General features: G+C 48.7%; 2 protein-coding genes and 1 long non-coding RNA gene across 11 annotated transcripts in view; 1 reads left to right on the top strand and 2 right to left on the bottom strand.

Moving 5' to 3' along the window:
• The window catches only part of LOC310742979 (uncharacterized protein), an 88,840-nt gene that overhangs the window by 27,004 nt on the left and 42,081 nt on the right, over nucleotides 1-19,755 (bottom strand). For 2 of the 6 annotated variants that reach the window (XM_083572974.1, XM_083572978.1), the window contains exon 1: nucleotides 8,347-8,383. The exons of 2 other annotated variants lie outside the window; for them this stretch is intronic. The gene's annotated coding sequence lies outside the window, so the exon portion shown is untranslated. Of the gene's footprint in view, nucleotides 1-2,613; nucleotides 2,759-8,346; nucleotides 8,584-19,755 lie in introns of those variants that run through there. 2 more of the 6 variants (XM_083572973.1, XM_083572975.1) reach the window with 2 other exon arrangements.
• Nucleotides 13,068-19,755, bottom strand: part of LOC310742959 (uncharacterized protein) — a 184,440-nt gene continuing 177,752 nt past the window's right edge. For 3 of the 4 annotated variants that reach the window (XM_083572916.1, XM_083572918.1, XM_083572917.1), the window contains 2 exons: nucleotides 15,775-15,919; nucleotides 13,068-15,243 (listed from right to left, as the gene is read on the bottom strand). In XM_083572916.1, the coding sequence (XP_083429042.1) occupies nucleotides 13,448-15,094 (1,647 nt within the window). In that variant the 5' untranslated portion in view covers nucleotides 15,095-15,243; nucleotides 15,775-15,919 and the 3' untranslated portion in view covers nucleotides 13,068-13,447. Of the gene's footprint in view, nucleotides 15,244-15,774; nucleotides 15,920-18,960; nucleotides 19,007-19,755 lie in introns of those variants that run through there. The other variant, XM_083572919.1, reaches the window with a different exon arrangement.
• LOC310743196 overlaps nucleotides 15,931-19,755 on the top strand; it is a 35,914-nt gene continuing 32,089 nt past the window's right edge. Inside the window, exon 1 of the long non-coding RNA XR_014538875.1 lies at nucleotides 15,931-17,514. This is a non-coding gene — a long non-coding RNA (uncharacterized lncRNA). The remainder of the gene's footprint in view (nucleotides 17,515-19,755) is intronic.

The raw sequence follows: 19,755 nt of genomic DNA, 5'->3' as shown, positions 1-19,755 counted from the left end.
TTTGACGATCAGAGCTTTACCTGAACTGGAGAAGGATAGTTTGATAGATTTTCTCACGCAGGAGTTTGCGGATTTTTGGGACTTGGACTTGGGGCAGGAGGACTTTGAAATTGTGAGGGCCTTTAGACTAGGAAGAGGAGGGAAGAAAAAGAAGAATAGAATAAGAGACTGTTTGATCACCCTCCAAACTAAAGAAGAGAGAGATAAAATTTTGGGCTGGCATTACAAGAAGCCTTTGGAAGTACTACAGTCAAGAGTGGAAATATTTAAAGACATCCTGAAACATCTTTTGGATCTTAGGTCCAATTACGGTGATTTGGTTGCCCTGCTGAGAAAGAACAAAATCATTTTCAGGTGGGAATTTCCCCAAGGTCTATCCTTCAGTGTCAGGGAACTGCCATCGGAGCCAGAGGCGGAGGGAAGGCTCCAGAGGGATGCCAGAGAGGGTCCCAGCTGGCAGAGAGGCAGCCCATCTGCTGGGGAAGGAAATCAGCATAACACCAGTGGAGAAGGGGGGCGGATGGGGGAATTGGAGAGGAGGCTCCAGGACTCTTCACCGGAGACCAGCGGGGAGAGCACGGGTGCTCCGCTGCCCACACCCTCCCTGAGCAGAAGACTTCCACGCAGGGAGAGTAGGAGGAGACTTGGCGTCAAAGAACTTCTTTGCTGGAAGAAGTTCAAGAAACGCCCACTGACGGATTCTGCCAGCGACTGAAACAGCCATGAAGTGAAGGGGCTGTCCAGACAGAAAGGGTTCAACCAGGTAACCTAGCCAGGTGTGGCGGCAACTTACGCACGAGCAACCCCTATAACCATTACATTCAGTTTCAAAGGAAGGAAAATAAAAATAAGATCACTAGGAAAAGAGCCAAGAGCATCGGACAGAAGATCACCAGACAGAGGACTAGAACAAAAAGCATTGGACAGAAGATCACCAAAAAGAGGAATGGTGGACATAGCAACATTATCCTTTGGACTGGACTGCCCAGTGAACGTGATACCAACACTACCAACAGAAGAAGAGCAAGCATTGGGTGCAGTTGGAGGAAAATCAGAGTAATCCATTCATGGCATTGCAAGTATTAAGCTGGAATGTGAATGGACTGAACTCCCCGGAAAAAAGGAGGAGAGTTTTTCATTTATTGAAAAAGGAACAATTGGATTTGATTTGTCTAAAAGAAACACATGTGATAAGGCTACATAGGAAGATATTGAGTAATAAAAGATTGGGCCATGAATTTATCTCGTCAGATAAAGTTAAAAAATTAAAAAATAGAGTGCGAGACTGACTCCATTACTATCAAATAATGGAGGCATACAATATGGATAAAAAAACTGGGCTTCCAAGTGGAAAAATCAAATTTGGAAATAGAATTGTTAGATCCCAAAACTAAGAATTTGTCAAGAATGTATAACTTGCTGTTGAAATGGAACACTCAGGATGAAACGGTGAAATCAGCTATGATTAAATGGGCACAAGATGTTGGACATAATATTATGATGGCTGACTGGGAACAGTTATGGACCACAGGTATGAAGTTCACGGCATGTAATGCCTTAAGAGAGAATAATGAAAATAATTTACAGGTGGTACATGGCACCAGTCAAGCTCGCAAAAATTTATCATTTGCCCGATAATAAATGTTGGAAATGTAAAGAGACTGAAGGTACATTCTTTCACCTTTGGTGGACATGCCCAAGGATTAAGACTTTCTGGGAGATGATCTATAATGAAATGAAAAAGGTATTTAAATATACTTTTCTGAAGAAACCAGAGGCCTTTCTCTTGGGCATGGTCAGCCAAAGAAGGATAGAACTTTCTTTATGTATGCAACAACAGCAGCAAGAATACTCATCGCAAAGTATTGGAAGACACAAGATTTACCCACCCGGGAAGAATGGCAGATGAAGTTGATGGACTACATGGAATTGGCGGAAATGACTGGCAGAATCCGAGACCAAGGAGAAGAGTCGGTGGAAGAAGATTGGAAGAAATTTAAAGATTACTTACAGAAATATTGTAAAATTAATGAATGTTAGAAAGATGTTGGAATGAAGTTACATGGCTTTAGCAGAAATGCTATAAAGAATTAAGTACAATAGATTGTAAATGGATTAAAGGGAAAAATAAGGTTAGAATGTATTAAGATAAATTATAGGACAGAAAATTGAGGAAGATGGAAAGGATTTGCTGAAATAATTAATTGAAGTGGAATACAAAAAAGGGAGGTGTGAGGAAGTCGCTGAAACAAGTAAATGAAAGATAATAATATTGAAAGTATTGGATGTGTTTTCTTAAATGTTTTTGTTTTGTTTTTGTTATGTTTATGTAGTATTTTTGTTTTTGTAGTGTATTGTATTGTTTTGTTATGTTTAATTCTCTTTCTTTTCCTTTTGTAACTTTTAAAACTTTAATAAATATTATTTTTTTAAAAAAAATGAAGTTGTGTTATTTCTGGGGACATGAATTTATTCCTGTTCTGTCTTAAAGATCATAATCATACGATGTCATGGGGTGTTAGGGGAGCTGTAGTACCTTTGGTGGGGGAAATGTCATGCACCTTATGGGGTAATTTATTCAGCATTGGTCCTCACCCTGCACTCAGCTCTCACCTGTGGCTTCCAGAAGCTGTCAGGATGGAATAGGGGCCACAATCCCAGGAACGGCTTCAACCGGCCGGCAAAACCAGGTGAGGATACCTGATGGGTCTCAAATCCTTGGTGTATTAGGGAATTCTATTGCAGGTGAAGGCAGGCCCTGGTGGATGGAGAGGATGAGAACAATAGTGAATCCCACAGTCAAGAAGGCAGATTCTGCCCATTATGCAGAGGAAAGTGAGGGCAGATGGGGCTCGTCAACCAGGGAAGGGAACCCTTTGGGAAGGAAATCTCTGGTTGTAATACTTTGGTGCACTCCCTCACTTCCTCTTGAGTTATCTTCAGGAGAAGAAAATGCTATGGAGGAAAACCTACAGAAATCCAGAGTGGACTCTCTAAGGCGGTTGAATGGTGTCCTGCACACCTCCTTCCAGCCACTCCTGCAGCCAAGTTGGTGCCTAACGTACTTCTCTGCTTTCCTTGGGACCATATAAGCCAGGCTGAGAAGGGGGTCTTGTTGTCTAGGCAGCCCTGAACCCCCAAACACACTGTCCAGGCTCACAATGCTTCTAACACAGCAGTTTCAGGCGGAGAAATGAGCTCAGACCTGTGTATCAAAATCTCTCCAATGTAGTATATGTAAAACAGAAGTGCTGCTTATATCATACATCAATTAAAAAGTATTCAGAATATTTGTCTTTTGAAGAAATGACCACCAAGTATCCGATGGCCCCTTGAAAGCTAATGAAAGTCTTGTGCCTGGAGCTTTTGGGGGTGCCTCCAACCTCGACAACAGAAGAAGCTGGTTCGGTGGGCCAGGCGGGGGGCCAATCCTTGGTGGCAATCACGGAACAGTCCGCCCACGTGTCCAAGACACCTTCAATCGTGCGGCCCCCAAGGGTCATCTGGATCTTTGGGCGCTCCTCCGTGACTGAAAAGGTAGCGGCGATGAGAGGGTCATGGTCCTGGGCTGACCCCGGGACGCATATGATTTTTGCCACAGGAGAGCCAGATCGCAGATGCGCCGGACGATCAGAGAAAACAGTCACATAGGGGTCATTTTGTTGTAACCCATGTAAAACATCTGGAACAAGGTGGACCCCATGCCGCAAGACCTCTGACAATGGAAAGACAAGGCACTGTGCTGAAGAAGAAAAACCAGCCCCTACTGACACTCAAACTTGTTGTGGCAGGCACAGGTCCTGAGTTAAAGAGAGGCGAGGCAAAGCCGGAGGTGGGATGACCGGAGAATGCGCTGGATCCCCTATTGTTGAACCTGGGCCCGGGGTGGGCCCGACTGCCGGTTTCCCGACTGCCGGTTTCCCGTCAGCTGATTTCGCTGGTTTTGCTGGTCCTGCTGGTTCTGCTGACCTTGCTGAGGCGTGGCAGAGTGGCACTGGTTGGCCCAGTGGAAACCCTTCTTGCAAATGGGGCACTTCGTGCTAGGGCGATGTTGCTGTGTGGTGGATCTGCACTGCGCACAAAAATGGCCCACTTTGCCACATCCAAAGCAAGTTTTATCCTTTGCAGGATTTTGGGACACAGCGGAGGACAAAGCCATGGCTAAAAGGCGGGCTTTGTGTGTCTCAGTGCCCACTGACTGGCAGGCTTTAAGCATATCTGCAATGGCTATATTGGGAGTTGTCATCAAAGGGCGCAGCGCTTGCTTACAGTCCTCATTTGCATTATCAAACGCAAGCTGGCGAACAATCACTTCTTGGGCTGCTACGTCCTGAACTTGCCGCTTGAGGGTGTTATACAAGCGATCAACAAATTGTCCATAAGGCTCTATAGGGCCCTGGCGGACGCTGCCCCAACGCCCACCGCGCTCGGTCTTATCATCAGGCACGGCGGACAGGGCCTCCTGAGCGGCAGCGGTAGTGGCTTCCCAATACATGGGATCAAGGGCTAGCTGCTGGGCGATGGTAAGAAAATTGCCCCCACCCGTCAACCCGTCAAAAACATCAGTATGGGTCAACATAACAGGGGCTGGGGGTGCAGCGCCAGCGGCGGCAATCGCGGCTTGGTGAGCAGCCTGTGCAGCGTTGTTGAGATTGTTGCGAATACCGTCAACGCGACGTTGGCAAGCCCAGTGCCAAGCTTGTATGAACAAGATCATTTGATGAGGCTGCATTACAGTACGGGCCAGCAATTTAATATCTTCTGGTACCAGATTCTGTTGGAAAAGAGTACCAAAACTACCAAGGTATAAGGGGAATGCAAGCCATTGTCCCTGACAGAGGAATACAGTTCCTTTATGAATCTCAAATCAAACTGCTCGTGCTGGGCTGGGCCTTCCCCCGGGGCGCCAGGAACAATTACAGGAAAAAGATTTGGGGTGGCAGAATCGAAAGCCAGGAACGGAGCAGGGGCACGAAGAGATTCTTGAAGAGGAGTGGTAGCGGGCGGTGCAGAGAGCAAAGAAGGTGGTGGAGGCTGAGGTGGGACAGGAGGAGCCGAAGGAGAGAGATCCGGTGGTTTAGGGGGTACATAAACCGGAGGATTCGAAGAAGGCAACGTGGGATGCAGAGACGAAGTAGGAGCCAGAAGGATAGGTGAAGCAGGCGATGAGGCAGCCAGAAGAATATTTGCAGGAGTTAAGCTCGACATAGTTCTGTAGACTTTACACCAGGCATGCAAAACTTTGACATCAATTTAAGGATGATTTTGGAAAAATTGCCCTATTTTTCCCCAGTCTTTTAGGTCCCATGTGCCATCTTTAGGATACCAGGGGCAGTGAGTGTCCAGAGCTAGTATAAGCGCCTTGAGATCGGCATCAAGTACAACAAGGTTGTTACTGGCAAGAAGGAACTTAAGTTCATCAAAAAAATTCTTTTGTGGCCCCATAATAGCAAAAAGAGCGGGAGCACTCACCGGGGATCCGAAGTGGATGAAAGACGCGTCTGGAACCCTTGCCGGACGGGGTGAGCGCTGGACGATGCGAAACAACGTAGAGTCCAAAGTCAGTCACACGGGGCACCAAATGACGAGGGCCTGCTCGTCACCAGAAAATGATCAGTCTCACGCCAAGATGAATTCAAAGAGCTTAACTGCTGCTGAGCCTAACCAGCCCAGGAGCTGCTGCAGCCCAGCATTTATTATGAATAGTAAAAAACATACAACATTGTATCAACCGGCAGATAAAGACAATACCATACAAGGATATCACCCCACCTTCAGGCTATGCTAAGTGGACCAATCATTAATCTAGCATGAGGTGTTCACGCGCTCATCATGCCTAGCACAGCCTGCCCTGCCAAAAGGTCAGGCTGCAGTAAATTTCCACCCACACGCCCATCTTGCCACATAGGCACAAACAACCATTTTCCTACAGTGCAGGACCAGGAAAGCTTCTGCCACCATTATCCTTCCAATTGGGATTCAGGCCTCATCATGGGACTGAAATTGCCCTGGTTGTGCTGTTTCCTGGTTCTGCTGGATCTCTCAGCGGCTTTGGAGACCTTTGACCATGGTATCCTTCTGGACCGTCCAGGGGAGCTGGGGGCCCTGCTATGCAGTGGTTCCCCTCCTTCCTCCTGAGCCATGTCCAGAAAGTGGGGTTGGGAGATGAGTGTTCTGACCCCTGGGCTCTCACTTGTGGGGTGCCTCGGGGCTCTGTCCTCTCCCCCATGTATTTTAATATCTATATGAAGCCACTGGGAGAGATCATCGGGGCTTTTGGCTGGGTTTTCACCCGTATGTGGATGATACCCAGCTCTTCTTCTCATTTAAATCGGAACCAGTGAAGACAGAGAATGCCCTGTGTTGGTGCCTGGAGGTGGTTTGAGGATGGATGGTGGCTAACAGATTGAGCTTGAATCCTGACAAGACAGAAGTACTGTCCCTGGGGAACAAGGGGATGGGCAGGTGTGGGGGACCCCCTGGTCCTGATGGGGCAACTGTGCCCCTAAATAACCAGGTGTGCAGCCTAGGGGTCATTTTGGACTCACAGCTGACCATGGAGGCGCAGCTCAATTCTGTGTCCAGGGCAGCTGTCTAGCATCTCCATCTGGAATGCAGGCTGAGACCCTCCTTCCCTGCAGACTGTCTCGCCAGAGTGGTGCATGATCTGGTTATCTCCTGCTTGGACTACTGCTATGGACCCAAAACTGCAACTGCATGGGAGCAGCACCGAGACCACATATCACTTCCTCTAAAGGATCTTACCTGGCTCCAAGCAGATTTTCAAGCACATTTCACACTGTTGGTGCTGATCTTTAAATTGTCATGGTTGCATTTTCCAGGCATAGAAAAATATTAATCTAATGCAGGCTTCCTGAAACTTGGCAGTTTCCTTTCTGCTGAGAGCAGGTGGTGGGATAAGTTGCGATGAGGTTATGAAGAACCTTTCTTGTTTTGGGGAACCAGATGAAGCTGGTTTAAACTGGAGTGAGCCAGGCTTGTTATCCAGTCCCAAGGTTACTCTGACATTTAATAGAATATAAATTACAAGGCCGAAAGGCACCTGGTCCCACTTCCTAGTCTGCTATTTCTCCACTCTGCTTGTGTGATTCATAGTTGAGTGCAGTTTTGGTATGCTAAGTTAGGGTTTTACGTAAGTTAAGTTTTTGCTATTTTTTGGATCCTGTTATGCTTCTTCAGTAATAAATTTATTTGCTGAATGAGATCATTATGGAGCAGCAAGATCTGCAACCTAAAGCCCTCAACAGCCTTGGCCCTGTAGACCTGAAGGAGCATCTCCCCCCAAATCTCTCAGTCTGGACAGGGAGGTGGTCCTTCGAAGGTCTTCTGCTGATCCCCCCCCCCCACCGAGAAGCGAAGTTACAGGGAACCAGGCAGAGGGTGAGGAAATGGGCAACATTCTGACATTTAGAAGACAGCTGAAGGCAACCCTCTATCGGGAGGTTTTTAATGTCTGATGTTTTACTGCCTTTTATTTGTACTGGAACCAGGCAGTGGAAGAGAAACTTAAAGATGGAAGCCTGAGAGAGAGGAAAAGGTTTCTGGCTGCTTCCTGGGTGGGATTGCGGAAAGGAAGAGCTGCTTCTGAGAAGGCCTCTCCCCTCCTCTCTTCCTGGACAGGGCAGGGGCTCGTGGGGGCTCATGGGGTGGGAAGAGGATGGAGGTTACAGGAAGGAGGGGTGGGGGGACACGTCCCCCCACTTTCCAGGGATCCCTCTGGTTGCAGGGGTTGCCGATTCTTGGGTGGGAGGGAGAAGCCAAGGCGGCCCCTCCAGAGAATCCCCGCGGGAGCCACGTTGGAGAAGTCTTCCCAAAGACTGGTTTCCTATCTCCCCCCCCCCCCCAATGCTGCCCTTCCCTGCCCCAGGTATGCTCCCCCTCCCCACTTCCTCAACTCCATCCCTCTGTCCCAGAGTCTCCCCTGCACCGAGGCCCCCTTGGCGCGGCTCACTCCTCATCCCCCCCATCTTTCCATCCTGAGGGGCCACCCCAAGACGCGCAGATTAGGGACAGGGGGGTCTCTATCCAGGCGTCCCTCACGCCCGTTAACCCTTTCATGGCCCGCCTGTATCCGTGCGGAGTCTACAGGGCCCCAGGGATGCCTTCGCGGGGGAAACGGGGCAAGGGGGCCCTGGTGGGGACCCCCTGCGTAGGTTCCCCATGTCCGCCGCTGCCAAGGCACCCAAGGGGCCAAGGAAAGCCCCCTTCGCAGCACACGTGCAGGGATGCAGGCCCTTCCCATGGGGCCCACGAAAGGCGCTCTGGGGAGCTGGCGGGGGTCTCTGGGTCCTTTTCTCCCCTCTCCGCCCCCCGCGAGCCCTTTACCTCTTTGTCCTCGTTCCCGATTCTCCTTTCCTTTCCTGCAACATCCACTCCCCTCCCATGACGCCCCGCCTTTCCTTTCCAAAGCGCGCTCCCCTAGAGCTACGCTGCAGAGCAGCAATCCGCGCAGAAGCTCCACTTGCAGGAAAAGCAGGCAGTTTGGGAGGGGGGCTCTCTCCGCTCATTTCGGAAACAGAAGCCGGATTGGAGGAGGAGGAGGAAGAGGTGCAGCGCATGGTGGAGGGATTTGGGGTTGTGGGGGCGGGGTGAGAGGAGGATGTACCGGGAAGGGAGGAATTGGGGGGGGGAAGGAAGCTGATCCCGGCAATCCATTTGCAAAGCGGGGTCCCCCCCTACAATGTTTACATTGCAAAATCCTTCCCTCCCCTTTCTTGACTCCAGAATCCATCATCACAGACCCGTTTCATTCAGGCATAGAGATCTGCTCTTTGGACAAGTCTGCTTGGATCATGTGGATCATCACTGGATCATCCATGATGTCATACCCTTCTCACGGAGGGGGGTGGGCCTCAGGAAGAATCTCCTGCCACGTGACTGGGGGAGTCTGGAGGCTGACTGGGGTCAGACAGGGCTGCTGTTTTGCTCTCCTTCCTATTTCAGCTCAGGTTTTCCTGGCAGAAGTCCTATTTCATCAAGAAATGGGTGGATTCATTGAGGAAACGGGGCTAAGCGAAAGCATCCGTTGAAAAGAGGCAAATGTGTCTACTTTGTTACCACCCAGTGAGTTGTGTTGCAAAGGCCATTTGCAGAAAGGCTCCTATTGTATCACCTGCGGCTACATGCCGGAGTTTTGGTCTTTTTGCGGGAATGTTTTCCTCGGGCTGAGACCATTTGGGGCTTTCAAGGTCAGCACCAACACTTTGAATGGTGCTCGGAAACGGACCGGGAGCCAGTGAAGATTTCTTAGGACCCGTGTTCAGGGGCCAGCTGTTAGGGGGCCGTTCAGCTGCTGTCCAAAACTGAAGGTATCCTTTGCCGGAAGTAATCCATAAACCTCTCCTGCTCCGCCTTCTCGGGATGCCATTGGTGCGCGATGCTCCTGCTCTCGGAAGAGGGAGAGGCGTGAGTTGGGTGCGCTCGGCTTGCCAAGGGTTAAATGGAAACGAGCTAGAGAGGAAAGTAAGACGGGGGGGGGGCAGGTCCTCCAGAGCGAAAGCCCAACCCCTCCCTTTCCTGCAAGACGTCGGGCGTGTGGGGGTCCCGTTGGTTCGGCTCTGCAGAGGCTGCCTGGGGGCGCCTGCTGGGATCCGGTGAGTCTCCTCTCTCCCAACATAGGGCCCATGGGGAGAGCGGGGGTCCCAGCGCTGCATGGCGAGAGGGGGGCAAGTCAGGGCGCGGAGGGTCGCAGGGGGGCGGCAGCTCTGCTCTTCCTTTGCATGGATGCGCTGCTGGCCCCTTGGGGAGGGGTCTCGGGGAAATGCATGCAAATAAACCCCATTCAGATGTATGGATCAGTCCCCTTGTATAACAGAGTTTGTCCGCGGATGGAAACACTCGGACATGAAATATACCCTGGTCCCTAAAACCTCACCTGTGGAAGGAAGGAAGGAAGGAAGGAAGGAAGGAAGGAAGGAAGGAAGGAAGGAAGGCAGAGAAGAAAAAGCGCTTCCTCTTGCAGGGCAGAGTAAACCTGTGGAACTCCCTCCCACAAGAGGCAGAGGCCACTAATAAAGGAGGTGTTAAAAGAGGAGGAGGCCAATCTGTGGAGGAGGGGGAGAGGGCGATGGGTGGCTCCTCTGCTCTGTCTCCCCTGTAGGAGGGTGCCCTCTGGCCTGATCCTGCAGGGCTCATTTTCTCCTCCAGTGCTCAGTTCCTCCAGATGCAAGTTTGCCCGCTGAGATTGCTGGGGTTGAGCTAGATGATCCTTGGGGTGCCATCCACCTCTACAGTTCTATGAAAGCACCACTGGAGGTCTCACAAGCCAAGGCAGTGAGAGCAGGAGAGGTCCTGCTGGAAAGGAAACAACCAGTGCAACTGTTTTAAAACAGGAATCCAATGTGTTTGTTGGGGGGGGGGACTCTGTGAGGAGGGGTAGACCCCTGGATGCTGCCTTGATCTCCTTGGGCAAAGAAGTGGGAGAGAAATGCCATTCATAAAGAGAGGCAGCCCAGCCAATCATCTGGCTGCTGCATTTTGGGCCAGTTCCTGAGTCACCTTCAAAGGAGTTCCACACAGAGAGCGTTGCAACCATCCCATCTGGTGCAGAGCAGGGAAGACCAGAGCCATGTCCTCTCTTTCCCAAAAGTTCTGTGGGGTGGGGAACTAACCTGAGCTGGACATGGGCCTCAAGCGACCATGATGGACCCAGGAGTGCCCTCAAGTATTCATGACTGGGGAGGGGGCATGTTAAGCAATATAACATCATCATCATCATCATCATCATCATCATTACTGTTAGTTCCCTGTCTGTAATCCGAATCTCCTAGAGCAGATTACAAAATTTTAAAAAAGCAATAAAACAGTTGAAAACATATTAAAGTGGTACCTCAGGTTAAGAACTTAATTCCTCCCGGAAGTACGTTCTTAACCTGAAACTGTTCTTAACCTAGACACCACTTTAGCTAATGGGGCCTCCCGCTGCCACCGCACGATTTCTGTTCTCATCCTGAAGCAAAGTTCTTAACCTGAAGTACTATTTCTGGGTTAGCAGAGTCTGTAACCTGAAGTGTCTGTAACCCAAGGTACCACTGTACTCTCATAGAAAGGTGAGTCCTACTTTATTTGCTTTTGTGTGCACACAGATGCACTTGCCTTGCATGCTTGAGTACAGCAACTCCAGGGCATGAGTTAAGTAGGGGCCACTTGTAGAGCAATTCCCAAGCTGAGGTCAAAAACACACACAGAGGCAGCAGGACTTCTTCAGTAATAGTTTACTGAGCTTTCAAAGCATGCAGTTCTCACTGGGTCCCCAGTGAGGCGCAAAACTTTGCTTCTCAGAGCAAATCCAGTTTCAGCAGTAAAAAAATACAGCACATAGGATATCTAAGTCAGGCACACAAACCAGCAGAAGGGAGCAAGGGAGGAAAGAGGCTGGAACGACACACGGCAATGGATGTGTGTCTTTCGCTTCCTGTCGTCTGGGAGGGAAGTAAGCAACTCGGCATCTGCAGGGGCTTCACGAAGCAAAGCTTTCTACCGGCTGCTTCCAGGCAAATGGGCATCCCAGAAACACGCACTGTGACCTGGGGGATGTTGCCATATCAATTGTTTTTGGAAGGTTATCACAATGTGGACTAGAAACCAGTATTGGACAATATATCGCCCAGCCCTAATCCTCACTGACCACCAGCAATCCAGATACACCTTCACCCCTTCTCTATTGAAAGGTACTTTACATCTTAGATTATAATGACATTGTTTGGCATTGCCTTCAATATTTCATTACTATACGGTTTTACACATAAATACCAGAACTTCACATACACAACATGTGTTAAAGACTAAAAAGGAGAACTTTGTTTCTGTTGTCTTTGCTGGTTATATTTGTTACAATTTGGTAATAAATTGTTAAAAATAAAGAAGAAAAGGCTAATTTGACTTTTGGGTTGGAACTGGAAGATACTAAGAAACCAGAACCCCTCTAGAGGGGGTTCAGGACATTACAAGAATGGCTGTAAGTGGAAAAACACTGGCTGAACTGGAGAGGACTTTTTTTCTCTTGGGAAAGATACAAGAACAAAGTGATGTTTTGGCTACAAATGTTACAATATTGAATGGAACAGTAAATAAAACTACTGAGCCTGGGAGGGACTTGACTCAAGTCTTTGCAGCTGAACAAAAAGGTTTTGCAGCTGAACTAAAAATCTCTGCAGCTGAACAAGAAAAGAAATCTGAGAAATTTGAGAATGTGAGGAAAGAGATACATGATGATTTGAAGGAAAAGGAAGGAGGAGCTATAATGCCACAGATGATTAAGGAGAGCCAGAGGCCGGTTAAGATGGATATAAAGGAAAATAAGATCAGGATGATGAAAATTTGGTTTGAATTGAAGAATGGAGAATGGAGAGATCTCCTTATGTGGAGATCTGAAGACCTATGGATTACAAACCTGGCTAAAGTGGAAACTGGAGCTTTTGGGACATTTGGACTTAAGAGAAGCAAGAAACAAGATTTTGGCTCCACTTTTAAATATGGAGGCCTGGCTGGAAGAAACATGGACCTTATTGGGACAGAGCTTCTTCGAGATTTGGTGTTCAATATAAAGGACTATCAAAAAAACCAGCAGAGAGGAATTGAGAGAGAATTAAGAGCCTCGGACGTGAGGTCGCCAGGCTGACAGCAGATAGACTGATGGACATTTGCTTGGGTTCGAAACCGGGAAAGGGTGGGGTGGGGCTTTGGGAATCCAAAGGGTGTACAATTATACTCTGTTTCTTTTAATTTTGTTTTGCTACTAATATAAAAATGGGGAATTCGTGGAAGGGAATTGGGGTCGACCTTAGAAAAAGATTTTTAAGAATAAGTACTGATGTATAAAGATTGAGGTTTATAAGTTAAAATTGGTTAACTAAAATGAATTAAAGAAAATAAGGTAAAGTTTGGGGACAAGAACTTGCTGAGCTAAAAATTGGAACTGGAATACAAGAAGGGGAGGTGTGGGGAAGTCAAGGAAATTGGTTATTGATAGTAAGGAATGTAAATTTTATGTGTTTTTAATTTTTTTTTTGAAAATTTCAATAAATATTTATTAAAAAAAAAACATGTGTTAAAGACTGATTTCCTGCTGAGTTCATTTCTGTGAAGAAAAGAGTGGACTCTGAGAGGAAGATGTCCCACACTCCAGACACCAAAATGGGATCTTCCATGTGAGAGTCCCTGGATGTTCCTTAAACACTCCATTGTAAATAAAGCACTTTTGCAATCTTTTCATTTAAACTGCTTCTCCTCTTGGAGTTTGTGGATGGTTTGAAGGGTTTCAATTCCTAAAGTTCTTCCTGTCCATTAGTCTGTTGATTTAGAACTTCCACTAGGACTCAACCTCTATCTACTTTCCTGATATTTATAAGGTTTGTGTTTTGTGTGAGTTTGTTGACATAAATCAAGGGTTCCTCTCTGACTGAAGCTCCTTCCACAGTCCATACATCTAAATGGTTTCTCCGCTGTGTGTCTGCTGATGTTTTCTAAGGTGTACACACTGCCTGAAGCTCTTTCCGCACTCCAGGCATTTAAATGGTTTCTCCCCTGTGTGAGTCCATTGATGTCTTCTAAGGCTTCCATTATCACTAAAGCTCTTTCCGCACTCTATACATTTATATGGTTTCTCCCCTGTGTGAATCCGCTGGTGTAATTTAAGGTCTCCATTCCGACTGGAGCACTTTCCGCACTCCAGGCATTCAAATGGTTTCTCCCCTGTGTGAGTCCGTTGATGTCTTCTAAGGTTTCCATTCTCACTGAAGCTCATTCCGCACTCTATACATTTAAATGTTTTCTCCCCTGTGTGAGTCCGTTGATGTGTTCTAAGGCTTCCATTATCACTAAAGCTTTTTCCACACTCCATACATTTATATGGTTTCTCCCCTGTGTGAGTCCGTTGATGTTTTCTAAGGTGTCCATTCTGACTGAAGCTCTTTCCGCACTCCAGGCATTTAAATGGTTTCTCCCCTATATGAGTCCGTTGATGTCTTCTAAGGCTTCCATTATCACTAAAGCTCTTTCCGCACTCTATACATTTAAATGGTTTCTCCCCTGTGTGAGTCTGTTGATGTCTTCTAAGGTTTCCATTACCAGTAAAGCTCTTTCCGCACTCCAGGCATTTATATGGTTTCTCCCCTGTGTGAATCCGCTGGTGTAATTTAAGGTCTCCATTCTGACTGAAGCTCTTTCCGCACTCCAGGCATTTAAATGGTTTCTCCCCTGTGTGAGTCCGTTGATGTCTTCTAAGGTGTCCATTATGACTAAAGCCCTTTCCGCACTCTATACATTTAAATGGTTTCTCCCCTGTGTGAGTCTGTTGATGTCTTCTAAGGTTTCCATTACCAGTAAAGCTCTTTCCGCACTCCAGGCATTTATATGGTTTCTCCCCTGTGTGAGTCCGCTGGTGTAATTTAAGGTCTCCATTCTGATTGAAGCTCTTTCCGCACTCCAGGCATTTAAATGGTTTCTCCCCTGTGTGAGTCCATTGATGTCTTCTAAGGTCTCCATTCTGACTGAAGCTCTTTCCGCACTCCAGGCATTTAAATGGTTTCTCCCCTGTGTGAGTCTGTTGATGTCTTCTAAGGTATCCATTATGACTAAAGGCCTTTCCGCACTCTATACATTTAAATCGTTTCTCCCCTGTGTGAGTCTGTTGATGTCTTCTAAGGTTTCCATTACCAGTAAAGCTCTTTCCGCACTCCAGGCATTTAAATGGTTTCTCCCCTGTGTGAGTCTGTTGATGTCTTCTAAGGTTTCCATTATGACTAAAGGCCTTTCCGCACTCTATACATTTAAATGGTTTCTCCCCTGTGTGAGTCTGTTGATGTGTTCTAAGGTTTCCATTACCAGTAAAGCTCTTTCCGCACTCCAGGCATTTAAATGGTTTCTCCCCTGTGTGAATCCGCTGGTGTAATTTTAGGTCTCCATTCTGACTGAAGCTCTTTCCGCACTCCAGGCATTTGAATGGTTTCTCCCCTGTGTGAGTCCGTTGATGTGTTCTAAGGTTTCCACTATCAGTGAAAAGTTTCCCACACTCCATACCTTTAAATGGTTTCTCCCCTGTTGGAGGTCGTTGATGTGAACTATGGGTGCTCATTCAATGAACATAGTCCACATTTCACACATTTTAATTTCTATTCCTAATGGGGGAAAGGTGACCCATTCCCTGGAGCTTTGACTGCCTTCTCCATCTCCTTCTTCAGAGTGGTAGGAAAGGGAATCCTGTTTTGGTTTCAAGGAAGAGAACTAAGGGAAACAGAACAAATCAAGCTCCATTAGCACCTTCTCCTATTTCAACGTCTCCAACATTCCCTCATCTCCTACCCATGTTCCCATTTTTTACGAAGTGAAGTTGCAATGTCATCAAATGATAATAATTCATGAGCAACTTTCAAAATCCTCAACCAATATTCATAAAGCAGCTTGATTTTTTTAAAGAATGATGTGCTGTCTGATCTCGTGCCTGTCTATCTCGTGCCCGTCTATCATAAAATGACTATCATAAAATGACACTGAAAAGCAGGATATTCAAGGCAAAATGATAAACTGTACTTAGTGGAATATGTAGTACCTTGAAAATGTAGTATTGATTCACTAATGGACTGAGGTTGTGTTATTTCTGGGGACATGAATTTATTCCTGTTCTGTCTTAAAGATCATAATCATACGATGTCATGGGGTGTTAGGGGAGCGGCAGAACCTTTGGTGGGGGAAATGTCATGCACCTTATGGGGTAATTTATCCACCATTGGTCCCCACCCTGCACTCAGCTCTCACCTGTGGCTTCCAGAAGCTGTCAGCATGGAACAGGGGCCACAATCCCAGGAACGGCTTCAATCGGCCGGCTAAATCAGGTGAGGATAGCTGCTGGGTCTCAAATCCTTGGTTTATTAGGGAATTCTGCTGCAGGTGAAGGCAGGCCCTGGTGGATGGAGAGGATGAGAACAACAGTGAATCCCAGAGTCAAGAAGGCAGATCCTGCCCATTCTGCAGAGGAAAGTGAAGGGCAGATGGGGCTCATCAATCGGGGAAGGAAGCCCATTGAGAAGGAAAACTCTGGTCGTAATACTTTGCTGCCTCGTGAGTTATCTTCAGAAGAAGAAAAGGCTATTGGGGGGGGGGGGGACTTACACAAATCCAGAGTGGACTCTCTAAGATAGTTACATGGTGTCCTGCACACCTCCTTCCAGCCACTCCTGCAGCCAAGCTGGTGCCTAACGTACTGCTCTGCTTTCCCTGGGACCATATAAGCCTGGCTGAGTAGGGGGTATTGTTGTCTAGCCAGCCCAGGACCCCCAAACACACTGCCCAGGCAGTGCTCCTAACACAGCAGTTTCAGGCACAGAGATGAGCTCAGACCTGTGTATCAAAGTCTCTACGATGTGGAACAAGAAATACACAAGCACTATTTACATCATACATCAATTAAAAAGTATTCAGAATATTTGTCTTTTGAAGAAAAGACCACCAAGTATCCGATGGCCCCTTCACAGCTAATGGAAGTCTTGTGCCTGGAGCTTTTGGGGGTGCAGGACCAGGAAAGCTTCTGCCACCATTATCCTTCCAATCGGGATTCAGGCCTCATCATACAACAGAAACTGCCCTGGTTGTGCTCGTTGATAATCTCTGATGCGCTAGAGTCTGAGGGGAATGCTTTTTCCTGGTTCTGCTGGATCTCTCAGCAGTTTTGGAGACCTGTGACCATGGTATCCTTCTGGACCCTCTAGGGGAGCTGGGGACCCTGCTATGCAGTGGTTCCCCTCCTTCCTCCTGGGCCATGTCCAGAAAGTGGTGTTGGGGGATAAGTGTTCAGACCCCTGGGCTCTCACTTGTGGGGTGCCTCAGGGCTCCGTCCTCTCCCCCATGCTTTTTAATATCTATATGAAGCTGCTGGGAGAGATCATCGGGGCTTTTGGCTGGGTTTTCACCAGTTTGTGGGTGATACCCAGCTGTTCTTCTCATTTAAATCAGAACCAGTGAAGGTGGTGAATGCCCTGTGTTGGTGCCTGGAGGTGGTTTGAAGATGGATGGTGGCTAACAGATTGAGTTTGAATCCTGACAAGAAAGAAGCACTGTCCCTGGGGAACAGGGGGTGGGCAGGCGTCGGGGACCCCCTGGTCCTGATGGGGTAACTGTGCCCCTAAATAACCAGGTGTGCAGCCTAGGGATCATTTTGGACTCACAGCTGACCATGGAGGCGCAGCTCAATTCTGTGTCCAGGGCAGCAGTCTAGCAGCTCCATCTGGAATGCAGGCTGAGACCCTCCTTCCCCGCAGACTGTCTCACCAGAGTGGTGCATGATCTGGTTATCTCCTGCTTGGACTACTGCTATGTGGTCTATATGGGGCTACCTTTGAAGGTGACCCAGCAACTGCAACTGAATGGGAGCAGCCACCGAGACCACATATCACTGCCCTTAAAGGACTTTACCTGGCTCCCACCAGATTTCCAAGCACAATTCAAATTGTTGGTGCTGACCTGTAAAGTGTCATGGTTGCATTTTCCAGGCAAAAAAAAGTATTGATCTAATGCAGGCTTCCTAAAACTTGGCAGTTTCCTTTCTGCTGAGAGCGATAAGTTGCAATGAGGTTATGAAGAAACTTTCTTGTTTTGGGGAACCAGATGAAGCTGGTTCAAACTGGAGTGAGCCAAGCTTGTTATCTAGTCCCAAGGTTACTCTGACATTTAATAGAATATAAATTACAAGGCCGAAAGGTGCCTGGTCCCACTTCCTAGTCTGCTATTTCTCTACTCTGCATGTGTGATTCTTAGTTGAGTGCTGTTTTGGTATGCTGAGATACGGTTTTACGTAAGTTAAGTTTTTGCTATTTTGGGGGTTCTCTTATGCTTCTTTGCCTTCAGCAATAAATTTATTTGCTGAATGAGAACGTTATGGAGCAGCAAGATCTGCAACCTAAAGCCCTCAACAGCCTCGGCCCTGTAGACCTGAAGGAGCATCTCCACCAACATCGCTCAGTTTGGACAGGGAGGTGGTCCTTCGAAGGTCTTCTACTGATTCCCCCCCCCCCCTTGCGAGAAGCGAAGTTATAGGGAACGAGGCAGAGGGTGAGGAAATGGGCAACATTCTGACATTTAGAAGACAGCTGAAGGCAACCCTCTATCGGGAGGTTTTTAATGTCTGATGTTTTACTGCCTTTTATTTGTACTGGAACCAGGCAGTGGAAGAGAAACTTAAAGATGGAAGCCTGAGAGAGAGGAAAAGGTTTCTGGCTGCTTCCTGGGTGGGATTGTGGAAACGAAGAGCTGCTTCTGAGAAGGCCTCTCCCCTCCTCTCTTCCTGGACAGGGCAGGGGCTCGTGGGGGCTCATGGGGTGGGAAGAGGATGGAACTTGCAGGAAGGAAGGGGTGGGGGGACACGTCCCCCCACTTTCCAGGGATCCCTCTCTGGTCTCCTTGAAGGGGTGGCCGATTCCTGGGTGGGAGGGAGAAGCGAGGCGGCCCCTCCGGAGATTCCCTACGGGCGGCACGATGGAGAAGTCTTCCTCTCCCCCCCCCCGCATTGCTGCCCTTCCCTGCCCCAGGGATGCTCCCCCTCCCTCTGTCCCAGAGTCTCCCCTGCACCCAGAGGCCCCCTTGGCGAGGCTCAGCCCTCACCCCCCATCTTTCCATCCTGAGGGGCCACCCCAAGACGCACAGAGTAGGAACAGGGGGGGTCTCTATCCAGGCGTCCCTCATGCCCGTTAACCCTTTCATGGCCCGCCTTTATCCGTGCGGAGCCCACAGGACCCCAGGGATGCCTTCGCGGGGGAAACGGGGCAAGGGGTCCTCGTGGGGACACCCTGCGTAGATTCCCCATGTCCGCCGCTGCCAAGGCGCCTAAGGGGCCAAGGAAAGCCCCCTTCGCAGCACGCGCGCAGGGATCCAGGCCCCACGGAAGGCGCTTGGGGGAGCTGGCGGGGGTCTCTGGATCCTTTTCTCCCCTCTCCTCCGCGACCCCTATACCTCTTTGTTCTCGCTCCCGATTCTTTTTTCCTTTCCTGCAACATCCACGGGGGGGTCCCCCCTCATTCCGGAAGCAGAATCCGGATTGGAGGAGGAGGAGGAAGAGGCGAAAGAGGTGCGACATACGGGGGGGGGGGTTGAGGGTTGTGGGGGCGGGGTGAGAGGAGGATGTACCGGGAAGGGAGGAATTGTGGGGGGCGAAGGAGATGAAGGTTTTTCCCCTCCCTTCTTCCTTCTGGAGATGAGGAGAGCGGGGGAGGGCCTGATCCCGGCAATCCAGCTGCAAAGTGGGGTCCCCCCCTACAATGTTTACATTGCAAAATCCTTCCCTCCCCCCGCCCCCCACGCCATGATCTTAGATCCATTCCGCGTTTTAGGGATTGGTGCCCATTGAGCAGCGGGTTGGGCTCTGTGACTCCTGTGTTACGGGAAAAATGGGGCGTGGGCTTTTGCACACACGCCCCCCCCCCGACACCCAGGTAAAATTCATCCCTTGTGTCTCCGTCAGAGGCAACACAATGAGGCCAGGAAGAAAGCAAGGCAGCTGTTGATCTGTTTGCGCGCAGAGCCCCCCCCCGTGTAAGGAGACAGCTGTTGAGCCCCCCATGCAAGGAGTGAAGCAGCCCAGAAGTAAAGCGCGTTGCAATTTATACAGCCTAAGATAGTAGCCCCCCTATTACTGAGAGAGCACCCCAAAAACATCCCCGGCTGCGTCACAAAATGAGTTGTACACGGAAATCAGATCAGACTCCGAGTTCGTGTTTGGGCAACATGACAAGTCTGTCCATCGGGATG

Source organism: Podarcis filfolensis (assembly GCF_964270895.1).
Source record: "Podarcis filfolensis genome assembly, chromosome: 10".
Taxonomy (NCBI): Eukaryota; Metazoa; Chordata; class Lepidosauria; order Squamata; family Lacertidae; genus Podarcis; species Podarcis filfolensis.
The sequence above is the reverse complement of the archived record's forward strand: the minus strand, read 5'-3'. Positions and strand labels throughout refer to the sequence as shown.